This window comes from Naegleria fowleri (assembly GCF_008403515.1).
Source record: "Naegleria fowleri strain ATCC 30894 chromosome Unknown tig12, whole genome shotgun sequence".
Classification (NCBI taxonomy): domain Eukaryota; phylum Heterolobosea; class Eutetramitea; order Acrasida; family Naegleriidae; genus Naegleria; species Naegleria fowleri.
The window spans coordinates 19226-36322 of record NW_025407944.1 but is presented as its reverse complement, the minus strand read 5'-3'; the positions used below and the strand labels follow the sequence as shown (position 1 = coordinate 36322).

At 36.3% G+C, this 17097-nt stretch overlaps 6 protein-coding genes across 6 annotated transcripts; 2 read left to right on the top strand and 4 right to left on the bottom strand.

The window, feature by feature from the left end:
* Positions 1–710: 710 nt before the first annotated feature.
* On the top strand, positions 711–2065 carry FDP41_011702 (uncharacterized protein; the record flags this gene model as incomplete). Its single annotated transcript, XM_044702141.1, has 3 exons — positions 711–1566; positions 1676–1773; positions 1829–2065. 3 exons carry the CDS (start codon positions 711–713, stop codon positions 2063–2065), a joined length of 1191 nt encoding a protein of 396 aa, XP_044566554.1.
* A 112-nt stretch (positions 2066–2177) lies between these two features.
* FDP41_011701 (uncharacterized protein) lies at positions 2178–3815 on the bottom strand (the record flags this gene model as incomplete). The annotated part of the gene is made up of 1 exon (XM_044702140.1): positions 2178–3815. The coding sequence occupies one exon, from the start codon at positions 3813–3815 to the stop codon at positions 2178–2180; it is 1638 nt and encodes a 545-aa protein (XP_044566553.1).
* A 2082-nt stretch (positions 3816–5897) lies between these two features.
* On the top strand, positions 5898–7022 carry FDP41_011700 (uncharacterized protein; the record flags this gene model as incomplete). The annotated part of the gene is made up of 1 exon (XM_044702139.1): positions 5898–7022. One exon carries the CDS (start codon positions 5898–5900, stop codon positions 7020–7022), a length of 1125 nt encoding a protein of 374 aa, XP_044566552.1.
* An 802-nt stretch (positions 7023–7824) lies between these two features.
* Positions 7825–9063, bottom strand: FDP41_011699 (uncharacterized protein; the record flags this gene model as incomplete). The annotated part of the gene is made up of 1 exon (XM_044702136.1): positions 7825–9063. The coding sequence occupies one exon, from the start codon at positions 9061–9063 to the stop codon at positions 7825–7827; it is 1239 nt and encodes a 412-aa protein (XP_044566551.1).
* Positions 9064–11777: 2714 nt separating this feature from the next.
* FDP41_011698 (uncharacterized protein) lies at positions 11778–12425 on the bottom strand (the record flags this gene model as incomplete). Its single annotated transcript, XM_044702135.1, has 1 exon — positions 11778–12425. One exon carries the CDS (start codon positions 12423–12425, stop codon positions 11778–11780), a length of 648 nt encoding a protein of 215 aa, XP_044566550.1.
* A 617-nt stretch (positions 12426–13042) lies between these two features.
* Positions 13043–17060, bottom strand: FDP41_011697 (uncharacterized protein; the record flags this gene model as incomplete). The annotated part of the gene is made up of 4 exons (XM_044702134.1): positions 13043–15960; positions 16080–16605; positions 16837–16860; positions 16923–17060. The coding sequence occupies 4 exons, from the start codon at positions 17058–17060 to the stop codon at positions 13043–13045; spliced, it is 3606 nt and encodes a 1201-aa protein (XP_044566549.1).
* Positions 17061–17097: the final 37 nt, after the last annotated feature.

The window sequence follows — 17097 nt, the reverse complement described above, 5'->3', positions numbered from 1 at the left end:
TCGGATCTATTCATCACTGAAACCAAAGTTAGGTCGATATTAGGGTCAGCTATGAATTGGCATGTTAATAAAATCGTCAAAATATGCCATCAATAATTAATAATCCTCAAACCTACCTGTAAAATTCCAATTTTCTGTGTAATAGGATCCATAATTAGGTCGATTCTGCATCTTTATGAACAAGTGTTCTGACTCCTCATCAAAGAAGTACTGCATTGAATCATTCATGACATCTTCCATAGAGTTTCCTGGGTCTAATATAACCTCCAAATCTTGATTTGGTAATTGAGAAAATTGTTCCTTTTGGATATTGCAATGAAATGACCAACCAATCGTTCACAGCGGTTGACTGAAAGGCCACACGTAATAAATATTGAACAACAATGTTCAATTTTATCATTCGAACAAGAACAAAATACCTCAACACAAAGATGGCTCCGCACAAACTATTCCGCCGTTGCATGAACAATTTTTTGCGGATCATGGTTTTAGTGTTGGCCGCCGTGATGATGATCATGAGAGGAAAAACAACACTTGCAACATCATCATGTTTGTGGTCGTCAAAGGAACTGCCGAAGAATGATCCTTTATTGTCATCAAAATATAATTTATTAACTCTAAATTATTTTCAAATTTCAATGATCAACTCACAAGAACGTTCAATTTTGGTGCATGAGAAAATGATTTTATTAGAAAACAACAACTCATCGATGAATGGAACAAGTGATTCTTTTTTGGATGAATGGATGTGGCCAATGATTCAGTCTCTCTATTTCAATTCATTCATGAGTGGCTTATTTGCTGGAATTGTTGCAATTTTAGTGACGGTCATTATTGAAAAATTGGGACCTCAAATTGGTGGAGTGATTGGAACCTTACCAACCACCATTGTCCCAGCAGCTATTGGATTCATTATTGAAGCAAATAAGAGAAATTTAAAATGGGAGGAGAAGAAGCATGTGTTAATTCAACAATTTTTTGTCATTCCATTGGCACTGTTTTGTAATTGCTTATTCTTACTGGTGTGGAAAGTATTTCCTGACATGTTTGAGAAAATCAAATCAAGACTCTGGAAACGTCACAATATCTCGCAAAATGATTCGATGATTGAGGAAAAGAAAGAAAATCCTTCGAGAGAAGACGACTCGTCTGCGATTATGAATGAATCTTCAGTACGAGATGAAACCAGTCTTGAATCGACTTCTGTCGATAAAGAATCTCCTTATTCCTCCCTCTCAACAATGAAAGGAGTTGAAGAAGAATTATCTCGTGAGTCAACCAAAGAAAATTTATTATCACCCTCAATGGATCCAAGTCATGAAAATTCGCATCACGATTCTGTTGTTGAAAATAGTATGCCAGAAACGACAAATGCAACATCAGGAATGCAAAGTAGAAGATATATTATTTTGAAAATGTGTCTGGTGATATTTCTGTCCTTATTTGTTTGGTTTGTTCTTGCATCCATATTTGTCATCATTACTCGAACAGTCGCATTGTCAGATGAGGTATTAATAGGATTAGGTTGTGCGTTTTACATTCTCTTGCTGATTGTTAGCACTCCATGTAATTGGACGATCACCATTCCAAAAAACCCCACGCCTGCCAAAAAAAGCTGCATGGTGGATGATTCTTTCGAGGGGAATATTTACATTTATCATTATTGCAATTTCAGTCATTTTGAGTGGATTGAAGTTTAGTATTATTTCTGGGCTATTGACAGCATTTCCTGCGATTTTTCTAACTGCTATGGTGACACTATGGCTAACACAGGTATGTTGATGATCTTTTTCGGTGGAATGTTAAAAATTTGAAATCATTCTACAAGGGAGAGCAAGCGAGTGTAAGGGCTGCTCCTGCCATGATGTTAGGATCTTCTAGTATTCCACTATTTGCTATTTCAGTATGTGTAGCAAGTCTCTACATGAACATGTTTGTAGCAATAGTTGTTGCTTATTTATCTAGTGTGATATTTGGAAGTATTCCTGCCTATGCATTTTTGTGGTGGAGAAAGAGAGTTGCTGCTGCGAAATTACAACATGATTCCTTGATGCATCAAGTGTAAGAACATGTGGATTGTGTAAATTAAAAAGTTGAATTTGTGAAATCATTGAGAATGAGAATTTTGTAGATGTGATTCAACTAATCGCAGTGTGCTTGCCTGTTGGATGAGTCAATTATCTTTTTGAAAGAGCACTCAAGTAAAATTGATAATCAGAAACACGTTCAAGAAGCACACCATTTGCATGACCATTGTATTCACGATGAATCTCAGCCATCAACTTGCCATCTTCATTCATCCAAACTCTTTCAATATCTTGAAGCATGATATAATAAATATTATAACAATCGAACATGCTTTCAACAATGACAATTCTGTGATTGGTCACAAAATAATGCATTCCAAAGCACTTGAATTTGTAACGGTAGTACAGCATTGAAATGGCAACAGTCAACCCGGAAAATCCTATCACAAAACTAAACGACTTCAAAAAGAGAAACAATCCAAGAAAAAAAAATACACAAAAGCACAACAAGGAAATGACATGAAGAAAGGCGATTGGAAATAAGAAACGATCCTTGATTGAGTCTCTTGCAGTTTTGACGAAACTGTTCACCACTCGTTCATAGGACATGAGCTTTTCCTCATCTTTTGCATTGGAAAGGAAAACATCTGTCAAATGAGGTCCCAAAGCATGTGAAGGCACGCAACATTTGATCAATGAGCTTCTATTACCCACTGTGTCTCCATTTCTCTGTTCAGATGAAAATAATGTTTCTTCTTCCTCATCTTTCCTTAAGGTCTCAAAAGATTCATTGGTGGAAACTCTCAAAGAAGGATCAAATGTTTTCCACATATAGAAATCATCACTATTCGTTTGACTTGCTTTAAACCCACAACAACCAGCAACAACATATGTAGTTCTTCCTGAAACTCTCACAATGTAAAAGACGCAATAAGCAGTGGTGACAAACAACGCAATAATTGGCACAGCAACGAAAGACAATCTTCGACCCAAGTCCCTTAGTTTCAGAACATCCTCCTTCAGTAAAACTTGCAGATCTTGGTTCATGACCAATGGTTTCTTGACATTACTCTTCAACTGTTGATATTGTATGAGGTTGCTCAAATACACTTCGAATGAAGGTAATCCAAGAACAACTTTGATCTGATCGACGACATTTCTATTCCAACATTCCAAGGCATCTTTTTCAGAATGATATGACAAACAAAAGTCATTCCAAATCACATACGGAAAATCCACATTTGGAGGTAAAGAGATATAACCATGTCTGTAACGATCGTAGTATGTGTCAGTTTTCATAAGACTCGCCTTACTAATGTTGAAATAGTATTGAGTGAGAGAAGAACCTTCTTTTTGTTGGATGGTTCTGTTCTGTAAGGAAAAACAATTTATCATGAGGGAGGAGGAATTCTGATTGCAATTCTCCAGAAGAACGAGTTGGCGACTCTCATAAATTCCAAAACCTGAGAACAAATCTACCCAAGCCCCAGCAAGAAAAACAAAGAGTGAAATAAGGAAAAAAAGAAAATAATAGTTACAACATTGAACGTAAGGCTTAATCACTGTTCGGAAATGAATGAGTCCTTTCTTTGGAGAAGTAGCAGCTCTTGTACAAAAGGATGATGATGATGATGAACAAGTGGTTTTGGATTTGATGAGAAGCCTTTCATTTTCATTGAGGAAAAAGTATGGAAAGGTATGAATCCAATCGGAGAGAAGATGAGAGAGTTTCATGGCTATCCATGTAAAGGTATAAAACCAACAAAAGAGAAATCGCGAGAGTTTCATTGTGATTCTTCCGGAAAGGGAGTATTGTTGTTTTGTTGTTGATTTTTTTCAAGCTGGAATGTAAGGACTTGAAGACTCCAATGATCAGTTACCGATGAACAAACACTTAAGAAATAAAGGAATAATGAATGGAATGAACGCCCATCATGGAGATTGAGGTTTCAACCACCAATTACGGCTGTTTTTATCAATTCCTTCCGATCATTCTCTTGGAAAGCTTTAGGGATATATCACCTTAAAAAAGCAAACCTTAAAAAAGAGCATGTGTCTTTGAACCGATCCTTAGAAGGATTTATTGTATTCAATATAGAGGTAGAACTTTTGCAGGAGATACTTGTTGATTGAATAATCCAAACACGAAAAACTGATCGACATTAAAACTATCCTCAAAAACAACCATCTAAACAACAACAAACATATCAACTAAAAAACCCTCCTTCTCTTCTGATTTTAAATACGAATTTGTGAGCGCGTTATGTGCCATCAAATCAATGTGCTTATTTTGTATCATGGTAACACAAATTCTGATCACTCTGCCTTGAAAAGTAAAGTGTAGTAAATGTTTACCATTTTACCAAACACGTTTATAAAAGTACCATGATATGTTCTGAAAGAAGTGATGGGCATGAATGTTTCGATCGTAAACTTTGGTTGAGCAACGAAAAATATTTTCATGCTCAAAAAATTTTTGGCATATTCGTGCGTTTTGATTTGCTTAATGACTTCCCACCCATTTGCTTTCTTAAGCTTTTAAGGTGATTTGCGTGATGGTGTGTATAAAAGTGGAAAGTCTATGTCTGATATTTCATCCTTAAAAACTTCAATACAATAAGCAAATATCATGTAATGTTCGATATTGCTTTGAAATAACTCAATTCGTCCAATCCACGGACTCTTCAATGATAGAATGAAGGTGTTTTGATTTCATATAGTTTGTCTATCGTTCCTTTAGTAGTGGGAAAATTCTCAAGAATCTCAACTTACGAAATAAATAGCGTCAATGTTGTACTTATTTTTCAAATTGTTCAGCAATTTGGCACAGAGGCCTTCAAGTAAATTGTGTATCATATCACAAGCGATCTGTGAGGTCCATGTAAAGTATAGTAGTCTTACCAAGATTGACAAACCTTTAACATCATCAAATTGTTGAATCTCTCCCTTAACCATTAATTTGTAATTTTCAACAATTTCAGACCAAACATGTTCCTGTTCATTTCCACACGAGCTACAAATGGAAGAGTTTTTCATCACAATAGAGAAGAGCATGAGTGGATATACATTGATTAAATAAACAACCTCGGGCATCAAAAATTTTCTTTAAATTCGTCTTGGTTTTTGGAAATCAGCATGAAAATGAGGAATTTACTGATTTGACGACTGGCTTTATTTTTGACTGAATTTCATTTCCAATTTGCCGACTGATTTGGATTTTGGTACTTGAAAATTAGAGACGGTGGTGTTATTAAGGGTAAAAAAATATTTTGATGAGATGAAAAACGCTGCTCGCCATTTATTATTTGTGGTAAACAAGCCTCATCAACAACACCAACACTCTCTTTCTCTCGGTTTTTCAGAGGTGTAGTTTTTGATGTTGATATACTTGGGTCAAACTCTAACCTCTCGCTCCGGAAATTTTTGTCCAATCATCATCTTTCAAAGAACACACGCCGGTACGCTCTTTCCATTTATCTTCCTTGTTGGCAAAAGATGAAGTAACAACAAAAAGTCTTTCTTCTTCTAACGGCCCGGGAGGAAATGGAAGTGGTGCTGAGCACAACCATGTAGAACAACCAACTGCTTCTGATGATCCCAACCAAACATCAATCTATACAGCACCACAACCAACCGCTAATAACAACTCTCCCATTCAAGAAGTGTCCACAGTAGTTCTCTCCTTCAACAAATCGAAGAATGGACAAAGGAAGAAGTTGCTTCTATTCTTTGTATGAAGAAAGGTGAAGGTGGAACCTCATAGTCCGTTGACAAGCTAAAACCTTTACACAGTGCTGATTTTGTGGGACTTCTCTTGACAACATTGTAAGGGATATCAAGAGAAAAAATGTATATTTTGCTTTTAAATCTATGACTCGCAGCAAAGACTTTTCTAAGGTTTCTGAAAGTACTTGCAAGACAGTGGTACGTTGGATCAATGACGCATTGATGCCCAAACTTTTTAGTCTATGGAATGAAGAACAACCAAAGGCTGCATTATGCGAACTCAAATCAAAAGGAGGAGCCGGATTAACCATAGAACAAGCACAACCTTTGTACGATGCGAAATTTGATGGGAGATCTCTTTCAAAGATTGTCGAAGATATTATTAAGAAGAAAAATGAACATTTTTCCTTTGAATACGCCACCAATGTTATAACAAGCAATAAGGACCTTGCTTCAGTACCAGAATCCACTTGGAAAGCTGTTGCTGAATGGATTGTCGAGTTGATAAGAGGTAATTTTATTGAGATATCATCCGAATTGCTTGATCGTTGGAAGCATCGGTTAGAAGGCGAAATATCTGAACAATTAAGAAAGGAAAGAACAAATCCCAAATATGATTACCTCCGTAATTTACATGATCCAAACAACATGGAAAAACTGGAAAAACTAATTGGTACAAATATTCAACTCCCTATCTTTCAAGAATATGGCGATTTAGTTCCAAAAGACTTTGATCCAACAGCTAAATATGTTTTGACTCGTCAGCGGTTTGATATACTGAAAAAGGTTGTTGCTGGTGCAGAAGGATTTGTTTTCTCAGGTCCTCATGGGATTTCAAAATCATATACATTATATCTCATTGCTGCCTATGCCTTTGTGAATTCAATTCCAGTACTCTATGTTCCATCTTGTGGTACTTGGATACGCCGTTACATTATAGATAACATTCCTGGTGCCAACAATCAATCATTGAATAGTGATATTCTTTCTCGGGACGTTATTTCAAAATTGGAGAAATCAGGCGATATTGTTTCATATCTGAGCAAAAATGTTGCAGACGATCAACGAGTGTTCTATTTGTTTGACGAACATAATGAATTGTTCAAAACTGACGACAATGGCAAGACTTTTGCTAGTAAACCTTATTTCCATGATTTTACAAGATGGACATGCTCTACAAGAGGCACATTTTCAACGACCATATATTGTGGAAGTGCTCATAGTTCTTTTGAAGACCATTTCCTGAGGAGAGAGTTTAAAAATAGTTAGCATTGTTCCTCCAACAGTAAAAGAATTTAATACACTTGTTTCGGACTTTGGTTTAGATTCAAAGGATAAAAGAATAGACTATGTGACAGGAAGAATTCCAGGAGATTTGAGAAAATTGGCCTCCTTTCTGCAAGGTAAAAAGGGTACGGATGAAGATTTTAATCAATATATCACTTCAACGAAGGACGAATATTGCCGAAGATTGGATGTATTGGTTTCAAAGCTGGATGAGGAGGAAAAGAAACTCTTTCTCCAAACACTAGAAGGTCTTTTTTCGCTCGGTCTATAAGGGAAGACCTACTTATGTTGGAGGTATTTTTTACGACCAGGGTTTAATGTACAAAGATCATGATGGAAAACTTTTTATTGTGAAATTCAGCAATATTCCAAGGCGTATCATCCCTACAAATATCTCAGGATCAAAAAAGGATGCTGAACGGTGTTTGATCTACCAAGGATGCAACATTGAGGAAATTTAATTAGATCGGATTTTGGGATTGGATCGGATTGAAGGAACGTTTGAACAATACCTGTCTCGTCACAATTAAATATATGATTAGGTAATAGATGATTATGTTCAATGCATTCTTCTTATATGCTTGACCAAGGAAGTATTTTCACACTTTTTTCTCATCAAGGAAATGTGGTCTTGAAAGCATAACAACATATTCATGTCTTTCTCTAAATGTAACACTGAGATGACTTCTTGCGCTTCGACTTCCAGAACTTTGTAGAAATCCAGCACTGGTGGATGTTGGTGGTTATGGAAAGGATTTTATTGAAAGATCGTTCTTTATAAATTCTAATTGGAAAGAGCATTCAAATAAAATTGATGATCAGAAACACGTTCAAGAAGCACACCTTTCACAAAACCATGTTTTTCATCATGAATTTCAGCCATCAACTTGTCATCTTCATTCATCCAAACTCTTTCAATATCTTGAAGCATGATATAATAAATATTATAACAATCGCTCATACTTTCAACAATGACAAGTCTGTGATTTGTCACAAAATAATGCATTCCAGAGCACTCGAATTTGTAAAGAAAGTATAAAATTGAAAAGACCATAACCAATCCAAAAAGTCCAATGATTGTAAACAACATTGTTTTTAGAAGAGTCAATGCAAGAGTAAATATTATAATTGAGCTCGAAAAGGAAATGATTAGAAGTAAGGCGACTGGTAGCAAGAAACGAACCTTGAATGGGCCTCTGCCTGCGTTGACAAAACTATTCACAGCTCTTTCGTACAAAATTAGCTTTTCCTTATCGACTGGATTGGAAAGAAAAACATCTGTCAAATGAGGTCCCAATTCATGCGAAGGCAAGGAACACTTGATCACTAAGCTTCTGTTTTTCTCTTCGAATGAAAAGAATGATTCATCTTTCTTTTTGGACTGAAATGATTCATTGATGGAAATCCTGAAAGAAGGATCAAAAGTTTTCCACATTTCGAAATCTTCACAATTGGTACGGCTTGCTTTGAATCCGCAACAACAAGAAAAAACATGTGTAGTACTTCCTGAAATCCTTACAATGTAAAAGAGGCAATAAGCGATGGTGGCAAACAACGCAAGAATTGTCACAACAATGAAAGACAATTTTCGACCAAAATTCACTTTCTTTTGAACATCCTCTTTGAGTAAAACCCGTAGATCTTGATTCATGACCACTGCTTTCATTTCATTATTTTCATTCTTTCTCCAATAATTCTTTTTCAACTCTTGAAAATGCGTCTTGTGGTTCAGAAACACCGAAAATGAAGGAAATCCTTGAACAAGTTTGATGTGATCGACAACGGTTCGATTCCAACACTCGAATGCATCTTTTTCAGAATGATTCGACAAACAAAAATCATTCCAAACCACATACGGGAAATCCACCGTTGGAGGTAAAGAGATATAACCACTAGAACGATCATAGTATGAGTGAGTCTCCATAAGACTTGCATTATTGATGTTGAAATAGTATTGGATGAGAGAAAAACCTTCTTTTTGTTGGATGGTTCTGTTTTGTAAGGGAAGAAAACAATTCATCATGATGGAGGAGGAAATGGATGATGCAGAAGATGTGTTGTTGGAGAGATTGCAATTCTCAAGAAGAACGAATTGGCGACTCTCATAAATTCCAAAACCAAAAAACAAATCTATCCAAATCATTACAAGAAATAAGAAGAGTGCAAAAAGGAAATTCAGAAAGTTACAACACGGAATGAAAGGATGAATCACGGTTCGGAAATGAATGAGTCCTTTCTTTGGAGAATTTTCATATAAAGTATTCGAAGATGATGATGATGAATAAGTGGTGGTTTTGGACTTGATGAGAAGCCTTTCATTTTCATTCAGAAAAAAGTATGGAAAGGTTTGAAACCAATCGGAGAGAAGATGAAAGAGTCTCATGGTCGACATGTCTTTTGAAAACACCATGCAAAGAGTGTGTGGTCGTTTGTGTAACTAGTTGATTTTTTCACCTTTTCATGATTTGCAGGTCATTGAAGAAGCAGATCGCTTTAGAGGCTCATTAGATATAAATCTGAATCTCATCGTCGTGCCTGATTGGATATTGAACTTTGAATCATTTCCATTCAATGATTTAGATTGCATTTTACATTTGTCGTAAAAGTAAATCGAATCTTGCGTTATGAGACCGGCACTTTCCAAAAGAGGAAGGAGAAATTCTTCCTTTCAAGACATTGAGTTTTGTCTTCACACTGGCGTCCTTAGAACAGAGTGGAAAACACGGCAATAAACTCTTTTCCTTCAGAAGGAACATTTGGTTTCGAAATCCTTCTTCTGAATGCCTGATAGATGTTTCGTTCCAAGTACATGAGAGTGAGTTCTTTGGAGTTAGCTCCATAACCTGCTACGAGATTCCACTCCATTTCGAAGAGAGTTCGTTGATTTTGTTGAATAAGAGGAAAATAAGTTGGCCAACTACGAGATTGGAAGTATTTCGAAAGAGTAATTTATAAAATTCGTTGGAGGGAATTGAACTGTTTATTTAGATAGTAAGGCCTCGACTTACGTCTGTTTAAAATCAGAATCCAACGATAAAATCGTATTGTAAGAATTTGATTGGAATCATCTTTAAAAAATTAGCATCATTTACCACCAAGTGCGAGAAGATGGACATGATAATTAAGAGATTCCCAAGCAGACTGTTGGGCAAACTTCTCCCTCCCGCCCACCCTTTCCAGAGCAATTCAGATCGGAAGTAGTTTTGGAAAGTTCATAAGTTTTAGAAATGGAATTGGGCACTGGTGGGTAGTATCAGTGACGAGATGGAAAAAAAAATTAACTAAGGTTGTGGGATGATAGTTAGCTGTTACTCTTAGATACAACTACTGTATGCGCAATCAGTGGTTGGAGGCATTCAGAAGAGGGAATTACTTTCCCTTAATTTCAATTCCTTCTGAATGGGCAGAGTTTTTGGCGTCATGGGACGTGTTTTTCACTCTGTTCTTAGGGTAACAGTGTGAGGGCATTATTGTGGAGGAGAGTTGAGATTGGATCTAATGGGTTCGCATTTGTGGGACGCATATGGAAAGCCAAGTTAATCATTCTCGTGAAACTTTAATGTCTGTGACATGTTGCTTTTAATTAAGTCCTGTCACTGGGTGGCTTTGTTGGTTCCAAAAGTGTCAATGTTCAATGATTACTTAGGAACAGCAAACACTTGCAGAACATTGGTAGTTTTACCGGATGGTGGATTCCTGAAGGTGGTGCGGGGAAAGACCAATGTTATGACCTTAATTGTCGTTTTTGTTTCTAGTAGTAGCATATATAGGAGTTTATTCATGGCACTACTAGTATATTACACCAGAATGCGCCTGGTGAGAGAAATAGGAGTTGGTAGATTGATGCTAAGATGTTTGATGTATCCTACGTGCGTGTGGTAGAATAAACTCAGATTTCTCTAATCGATTTTAATCGTTGGATTACTTAAACCTCAATTATTTTTTTTGAAAAAGTTCGTAAACAATTAACACTAGGGCGGCCCTAAAATGAATGTTTTCTCGTAAAAAACGTCAAAAATCCCTATTAACGTTAAGAAAATGCGCTGTCAAATTAACCGTCTGAATTGACATCGATAATTTACGTTTCATCATCAATTATTACTGTTAATAGTTTTTTTCGTCATTAATTTTCTCCAAATCAATCTTCTATTCCACTTTCCCCTTTTTCACTTTTTCTATTTCTTCCACTACCTCATTTCACTCCACCAACTCCATCATAATATCTCCAAATCTTAAATCCCTATCCATGTCAACTAATTCGATTATTGTAAAAATAATTTGTACTTGCCTCAATCTTAATAAAATCATTAAGGATCCGTGTTTAAGTTTCTATTTAGTTGGGACTTTACAAAAGGACGAGGAGTGAGTGACGTACTCGATTATGTCGACAATCGGTGATGATTGGTCATGTAAACGCAAACCAGTTGTGGCTTTTCTGATTGATCATGATTTTGGGAACTAAGGATGGTTGATATTGATTGGCTGGAACTTCTCTGATTACTTTCACTATTGTGAATCTTTGAGGAGGTGTTTAAACTGGCACCCATTGGGTTGACGTTTTTTGTGTGTGGTGTTGGACACTTGATAAACCATATCAAATAATTGTCGATTGAATTGAGCTTCATATAGTATTTCTTAGCCTTGTAGTAGTTTATAATGTTCATCCTGTTGTGTAGCAGTAGAAATTCCATCTTACTTTCCAATAATGGACTTGATTGAAAAATTTCGAAATAAATTCTAATTGGAAAGAGCATTCAAATAAAATTGATGATCAGAAACACGTTCAAGAAGCACACCTTTCACAAAACCATGTTTTTCATCATGAATTTCAGCCATCAACTTGTCATCTTCATTCATCCAAACTCTTTCAATATCTTGAAGCATGAGGTAATAAATATTATAACAATCATTCATGCTTTCAACAATGACAAGTCTGTGATTTGTCACAAAATAATGCATTCCCATGCACTTGAATTTGTCATAATAATACAAGTTTGTATTGAGCACCACTGTACCGAAAATTCCAATCATTGAAAACAATGTTATTGGAAAAACAGTCATACCCAGAACCACCATTGTAACGGTGAACAAAAGGAATATGAAATTAAACAAGTCCACTGGCCACCCGAAACGACTCTTAAATGGGCGTCTGTCATCGTATACGAATTGTTTCACCACTCGTTCATAAGAAATTAGTTTTTCCTCATCTCTTGCATTGGAAAGAAAAACATTTGTCAAATGAGGTCCCAAATCATGCTGAGGTAAGCAACATTTGATCACTGAGTTTTCATTGCTCTTGTCAAACGAAAAGAATGCTTCATCATGTTTACCTTCAAATGATTCATTGACGGAAACTCTTAAAGAAGGATCAAAAGTTTTCCACATTTCGATATTTTCACAGTTAGTTTCCTCTCCACAACAATAATAATAAAAACAACAACAAAAACAACAACAACAATCCCAAGCGTTTTTCACTCTTCTTCCTAAATACTTCTTAATATAATAGACACAAGACAGGAGGAATACCAATATTGAAAGAATGGGAACCACAAGAAACGACCAGGTTCCGCCACCTCATGATAACAGAAATAAAAGTCCAAAGCAATAGCTCAACCAACACTCGCCAGAACCACAAGAAGAAAGAGAAAGTGATACAACGGAGCACTAGGATCCATCACGGGACAGAAATGAAAGAGTCCTCTCTTTGGAGGGTTTTCATGAATTGTAGAAGAAGAAGAAGAGGATGATGTTGGTGTTGATGGTGAATAAGTGGTGGTATTGGATTTGATGAGAAGCCTTTCCTGTTCATTGAGGAAAAAGTATGGAAAGGTTTGAAACCAATCGGTGAGAAGATGAAAGAGTTCATTACTGGTCATCCTTCTTGTGAGAACACCAAAGAGTTTGTTTCTTGTTTTTCTTGTGTTTAACGGTTGCAGCTTCTCTCAACAACAAGACACGCGGCACAAAAGAAGATCTTGTTCAAACTCGAGTCAAAGTATCATTTAATGGTGAAAGGAATTTTCAGTGGTGAGTTTTTGAATCAATTGTTTTAAGGAAACGACCCATTCGTCACGATCTTCCTTAGATGAAGCAGACATGTAATAAATCTTTCCAGGAATTTCCACTTTGAACACAAACCTTCTCTTGTTGCTGGATTTTTCGGGAGCAATTTCGGAGAGAGCCACTCGTAAATCGATCACACCTAAGGGTTTTGAGAGATCTTTGGAGTCATGGTAGTAATAAAGATGATGTCCATCCATTTTGAAGAATCTCTTTTTGAAAATGTTAATTTTTGGTCCCTTCTTATAGAGATATCCATTTTTGTCGAATTTTGGTTTTACATTTTCGGAAATGGTACCTTCGGTCAGTTGAGGATCATATTCAGCATTGTTGGGAGCATCATATTCTTCGTCATCTTCTTCGACATGTTTGACATCGTCTAGAGAATCCAATGAAGAAGTGGAAACTGCAGGAGACTTTGCTGACGATGGTGGATTCTTCAATAATTGAGCTTCCAATTCAGAACGAATCTGTTGCATGGCATTCTTGTTAATTCTTACAGAGATTCTTTTTGAATTCATTTCTTTTTGTTGTCGTTGCATTCTCTCTTTTTGCTGCTTTTCTGAATCATCATTGAGTTTTTTAGGTATCACTTCAGTTTCATTGTTGTTGACAGTTGTTGTTGTTGTGGAGTCATTGGGCATATTCGTCACTTGTTGTTGTGGCGATGACTTGGTTGGAGAAATGGATTGTGATCTCATCAAGGCCGAACTCGTATTGTTCAAAATTCCTTGTTTTTTCAATTCACGTTCCAATATTTCAATTCTCTCTTTCGCTTGAACGAGCTCATTCCTCAAAATTCCATTATTGTTTTCATGAACTTGTTGTAACACCATGACACTCTTTTTGCGATTGGCATTTTCTGTTTTGATGGTTTGTTCGAGGTCTTTCTTTTCCTTTTCGAGCTTTCTTAATTCATTTCGAAGCTTTTGATCACTTTCTTTGAGTGTGTTAATTTCCTTTTGAAGTTGATCAATTTCTTCTTTGAGTGAATTTTCTTTGGTTCCAAATTTTTGACGTAATTCTTCAATTTCATTTTCGAGATGAGTAATCTTTTGTTTGGAAGCCTTTTCACCCTCTTGCCATTTCATTCTTGCAATTTCCATTTCTGTTGCTTTCTTACGAGCTGCATTGAGTTTGTTGGTGAGGTCTGTCACCTTTTCTTTCAATTTTTGCATATTCAACTTTTCTTGTGGATTTAGAGAAAGATCGTCTTCGTCTGTATTGCAAGAAGCTTGTTGTGAATCAATAGCAGATGATTTGACTGTCTCAACAGAGGCTGAAGCATTAATAGATTGTCCACTGAATTGTGAAACCAATTGTTGATATTCTGAAATTTTCATTTCGAGTGTTTTCATGGAAGTTTCAGACACCTTCTCACGTGCTTTCAAATTTTCTCTCTTGGCAGCATTCAGTTGTTCCAATAAGAGTTTGTTTTTGGATTTCAACTTTTCAATAAGTTGATGAGAAGGATCGTCAGATTCGAGTGCTTTCTTTTCTGCTTCGACTAATTCTTCTTCAAGCTCAATATTCTTCTTTTCAACATGATCTAATTTGGAAGAGAGTTCTGTGTTGATGGATTTTAACTCTTCTAATTGTGCCTTCAAGTGTGAAATGGTTTCCTGTTCGACTTCTTCTGATTTTTTGTCAAGAGGAGTTGATCCAGATGATTTGACTTGTTTTTTAGATTTTTCTTTCAACTCTTGATTTTCCTTTTGAAGTTTGTGGATTTGTGACTTGTAATCTTCTTCAATGTTTTTTCCTAGTTGAGTGCTCTTTTCAAGTTCGGCTACTTTTTCAGCCAGTTCATCTCTATTAGATTCTTCATTGATTAATTTCTCCTTCAAGTGTTGCAACTCTTCTTGTGATTCTTTGACTTGTTTCTCGAATCGAGCTTTTTCTTTTTGAATTTGTTCCAGCAATGATTGGCTTTCCTTCAACTGCTTTTTAGTTTCCTTAGATTGTGACTCGTGTTGAAGGATCATTCTTTCAAGTTGTGAAGTTTTCTCTTCTTCATGTTCTAACTGCTCTTTCAAAGATGAAATTTGGGCCTTCAATGAAGGAACCTCTTCTTCTAAAAGCAATTTCTCATTCAATAATTTTTGATATTCCTCAGACTTTTTCACATCCAATGCAGTTGAAGATACAGGAGTCGTAATCACCACTGTTGGCAAAGATTCCTTAACCTCCCCGGAGAGATTTGATTGTTGTTGAGGAGGAGAATTGTCTGCATTCTTTGAAACTTGTTTGTTCAATTCTCTAGGTGTCTCCTCCTCTTGTGGAGTCCATTGTTTAGGTGGTTGAGGAGATGATTTTTGAGTTTCCTGTGCGGCAGGAATTAATTTTTCTTCGAGTACCATTTGTTTTTGAGGTTTTTCTTGAAGAAGAGTTTCTGGTTGTTTTTCTTGCATTGTTGTCTGAGGCGTTGGAGATTCTTGTTGTTGTGCTGGTTTTTGAGTTTCTTCTGTCAATGCATCGTGTTCTTGAATATAATTCACCATGACATCGCTCGACAACTCATTAATCTTGGATGCCAATTGCAAGAATGGAATGGTTTGGTCTTCCACGACATTGGTCAAGGGTGACAAGGTGACAAATGCAAAACTTGATGTGTTCACAAAAACTCTCGAAAAGAGTAAACACTTGAGCGTGGTTGAGAAATAATCGTAATCATCAGATTCGGAATACAGTGCTTCAGCAACATCTTTGAATACTTTACATCCATCTTGGCGAACATTTCGATGAGGATCGGAGGGTCTTTCTGCATCCAAATCAATGACAGTAAAACGACTTTCTTTGGTTAAATTCGTTTGAGTGTCGTGTTGTACAAATTTGATTTCAAAGAAGGCCGAACTGTGTTCTGTTGTTTTCAAGAATTGTTGAGAAATAATTTTGTTTGGATTGTTTCATGTGTGAATCAAACGATTGGGTGAGATGTTAAAAGAGTTGAATGAATGAATACAATCGTAACACACTTACTCTTTGATCGTTTCGCCAATGCAGAAGCTACAGATTCAAACAATTCAACGTCACTTGTCACAAAGACTTCGGTTAGTCCAATAATCTCAACAACGTTTGTGTCTTCTTCGACTAACACGTCCAGCTTGCTTTCAGCGGAAGAATTTTTCAATAAATCATTCATCAATGCATCAACTCCATTTTCCAATCCACAAATTTCAAAAGCATTCAACGAAACAGAAAACTCGATACTCTCAGGCGACTCATTCATAATATAATTAAAAATCAATCGAATAAATCGAGGAACAATTCCGTCAAACCTTTGAGGTTCACTTTCCGAAGCCCAACTTGAAGCTTTGGTTGTGTTTCCGAAAAGTGTGAACGTTTTACCCGATTGATAAGCGCCAAAAGAAAACAAGGTACAATTTTGACCCTTCAACACTCGCTGCATCATTTCATTTCCACACGTTGCAAATACATCTTCCTGATTGTTTGTTGTTTTTAAAATTCTTTCAAATGTAAATTCGACACTATTTGAAATGCCGTGCTGTTGTGTTGAATCATGAGAGAGTGGTGGTCAGAGACAATTCGTATATTTGGTGAGAGTGATGATGTTGTTGGTTTGTTGGTTTGATAGGATGATTGTGAACATGTTGCAATAAATGGTTGATGTCAATAGATTTTTGTAAACAGGTAACACGGTATCGGGTCATTCGATTAAAATTGTTGGTTTTCGGTGATGAGTTTCGAAAGAGACACCATGAGAATCAAGACTTACTTTGATCAAAACGTTTTTTCCGTTCTGTGATTGCAAAGACAAGCGTTTATGAGACACAATAAAACCTCAAAATGTGAGTCACATACTTTGTGAAAAGCTGCACAACACTTTGGTTTGTCACTCCCACAGCTCTCTACTTCTGACTTGAGGAATGGTCGAAATCGAACACCCACACGCATGGGACTCTCTTCCTTCTCAGGAGGGTTAAGTGCTGGTGATGACATTTTTTTGTGTTGAAAATGATGTGTGACAGTGGATCAT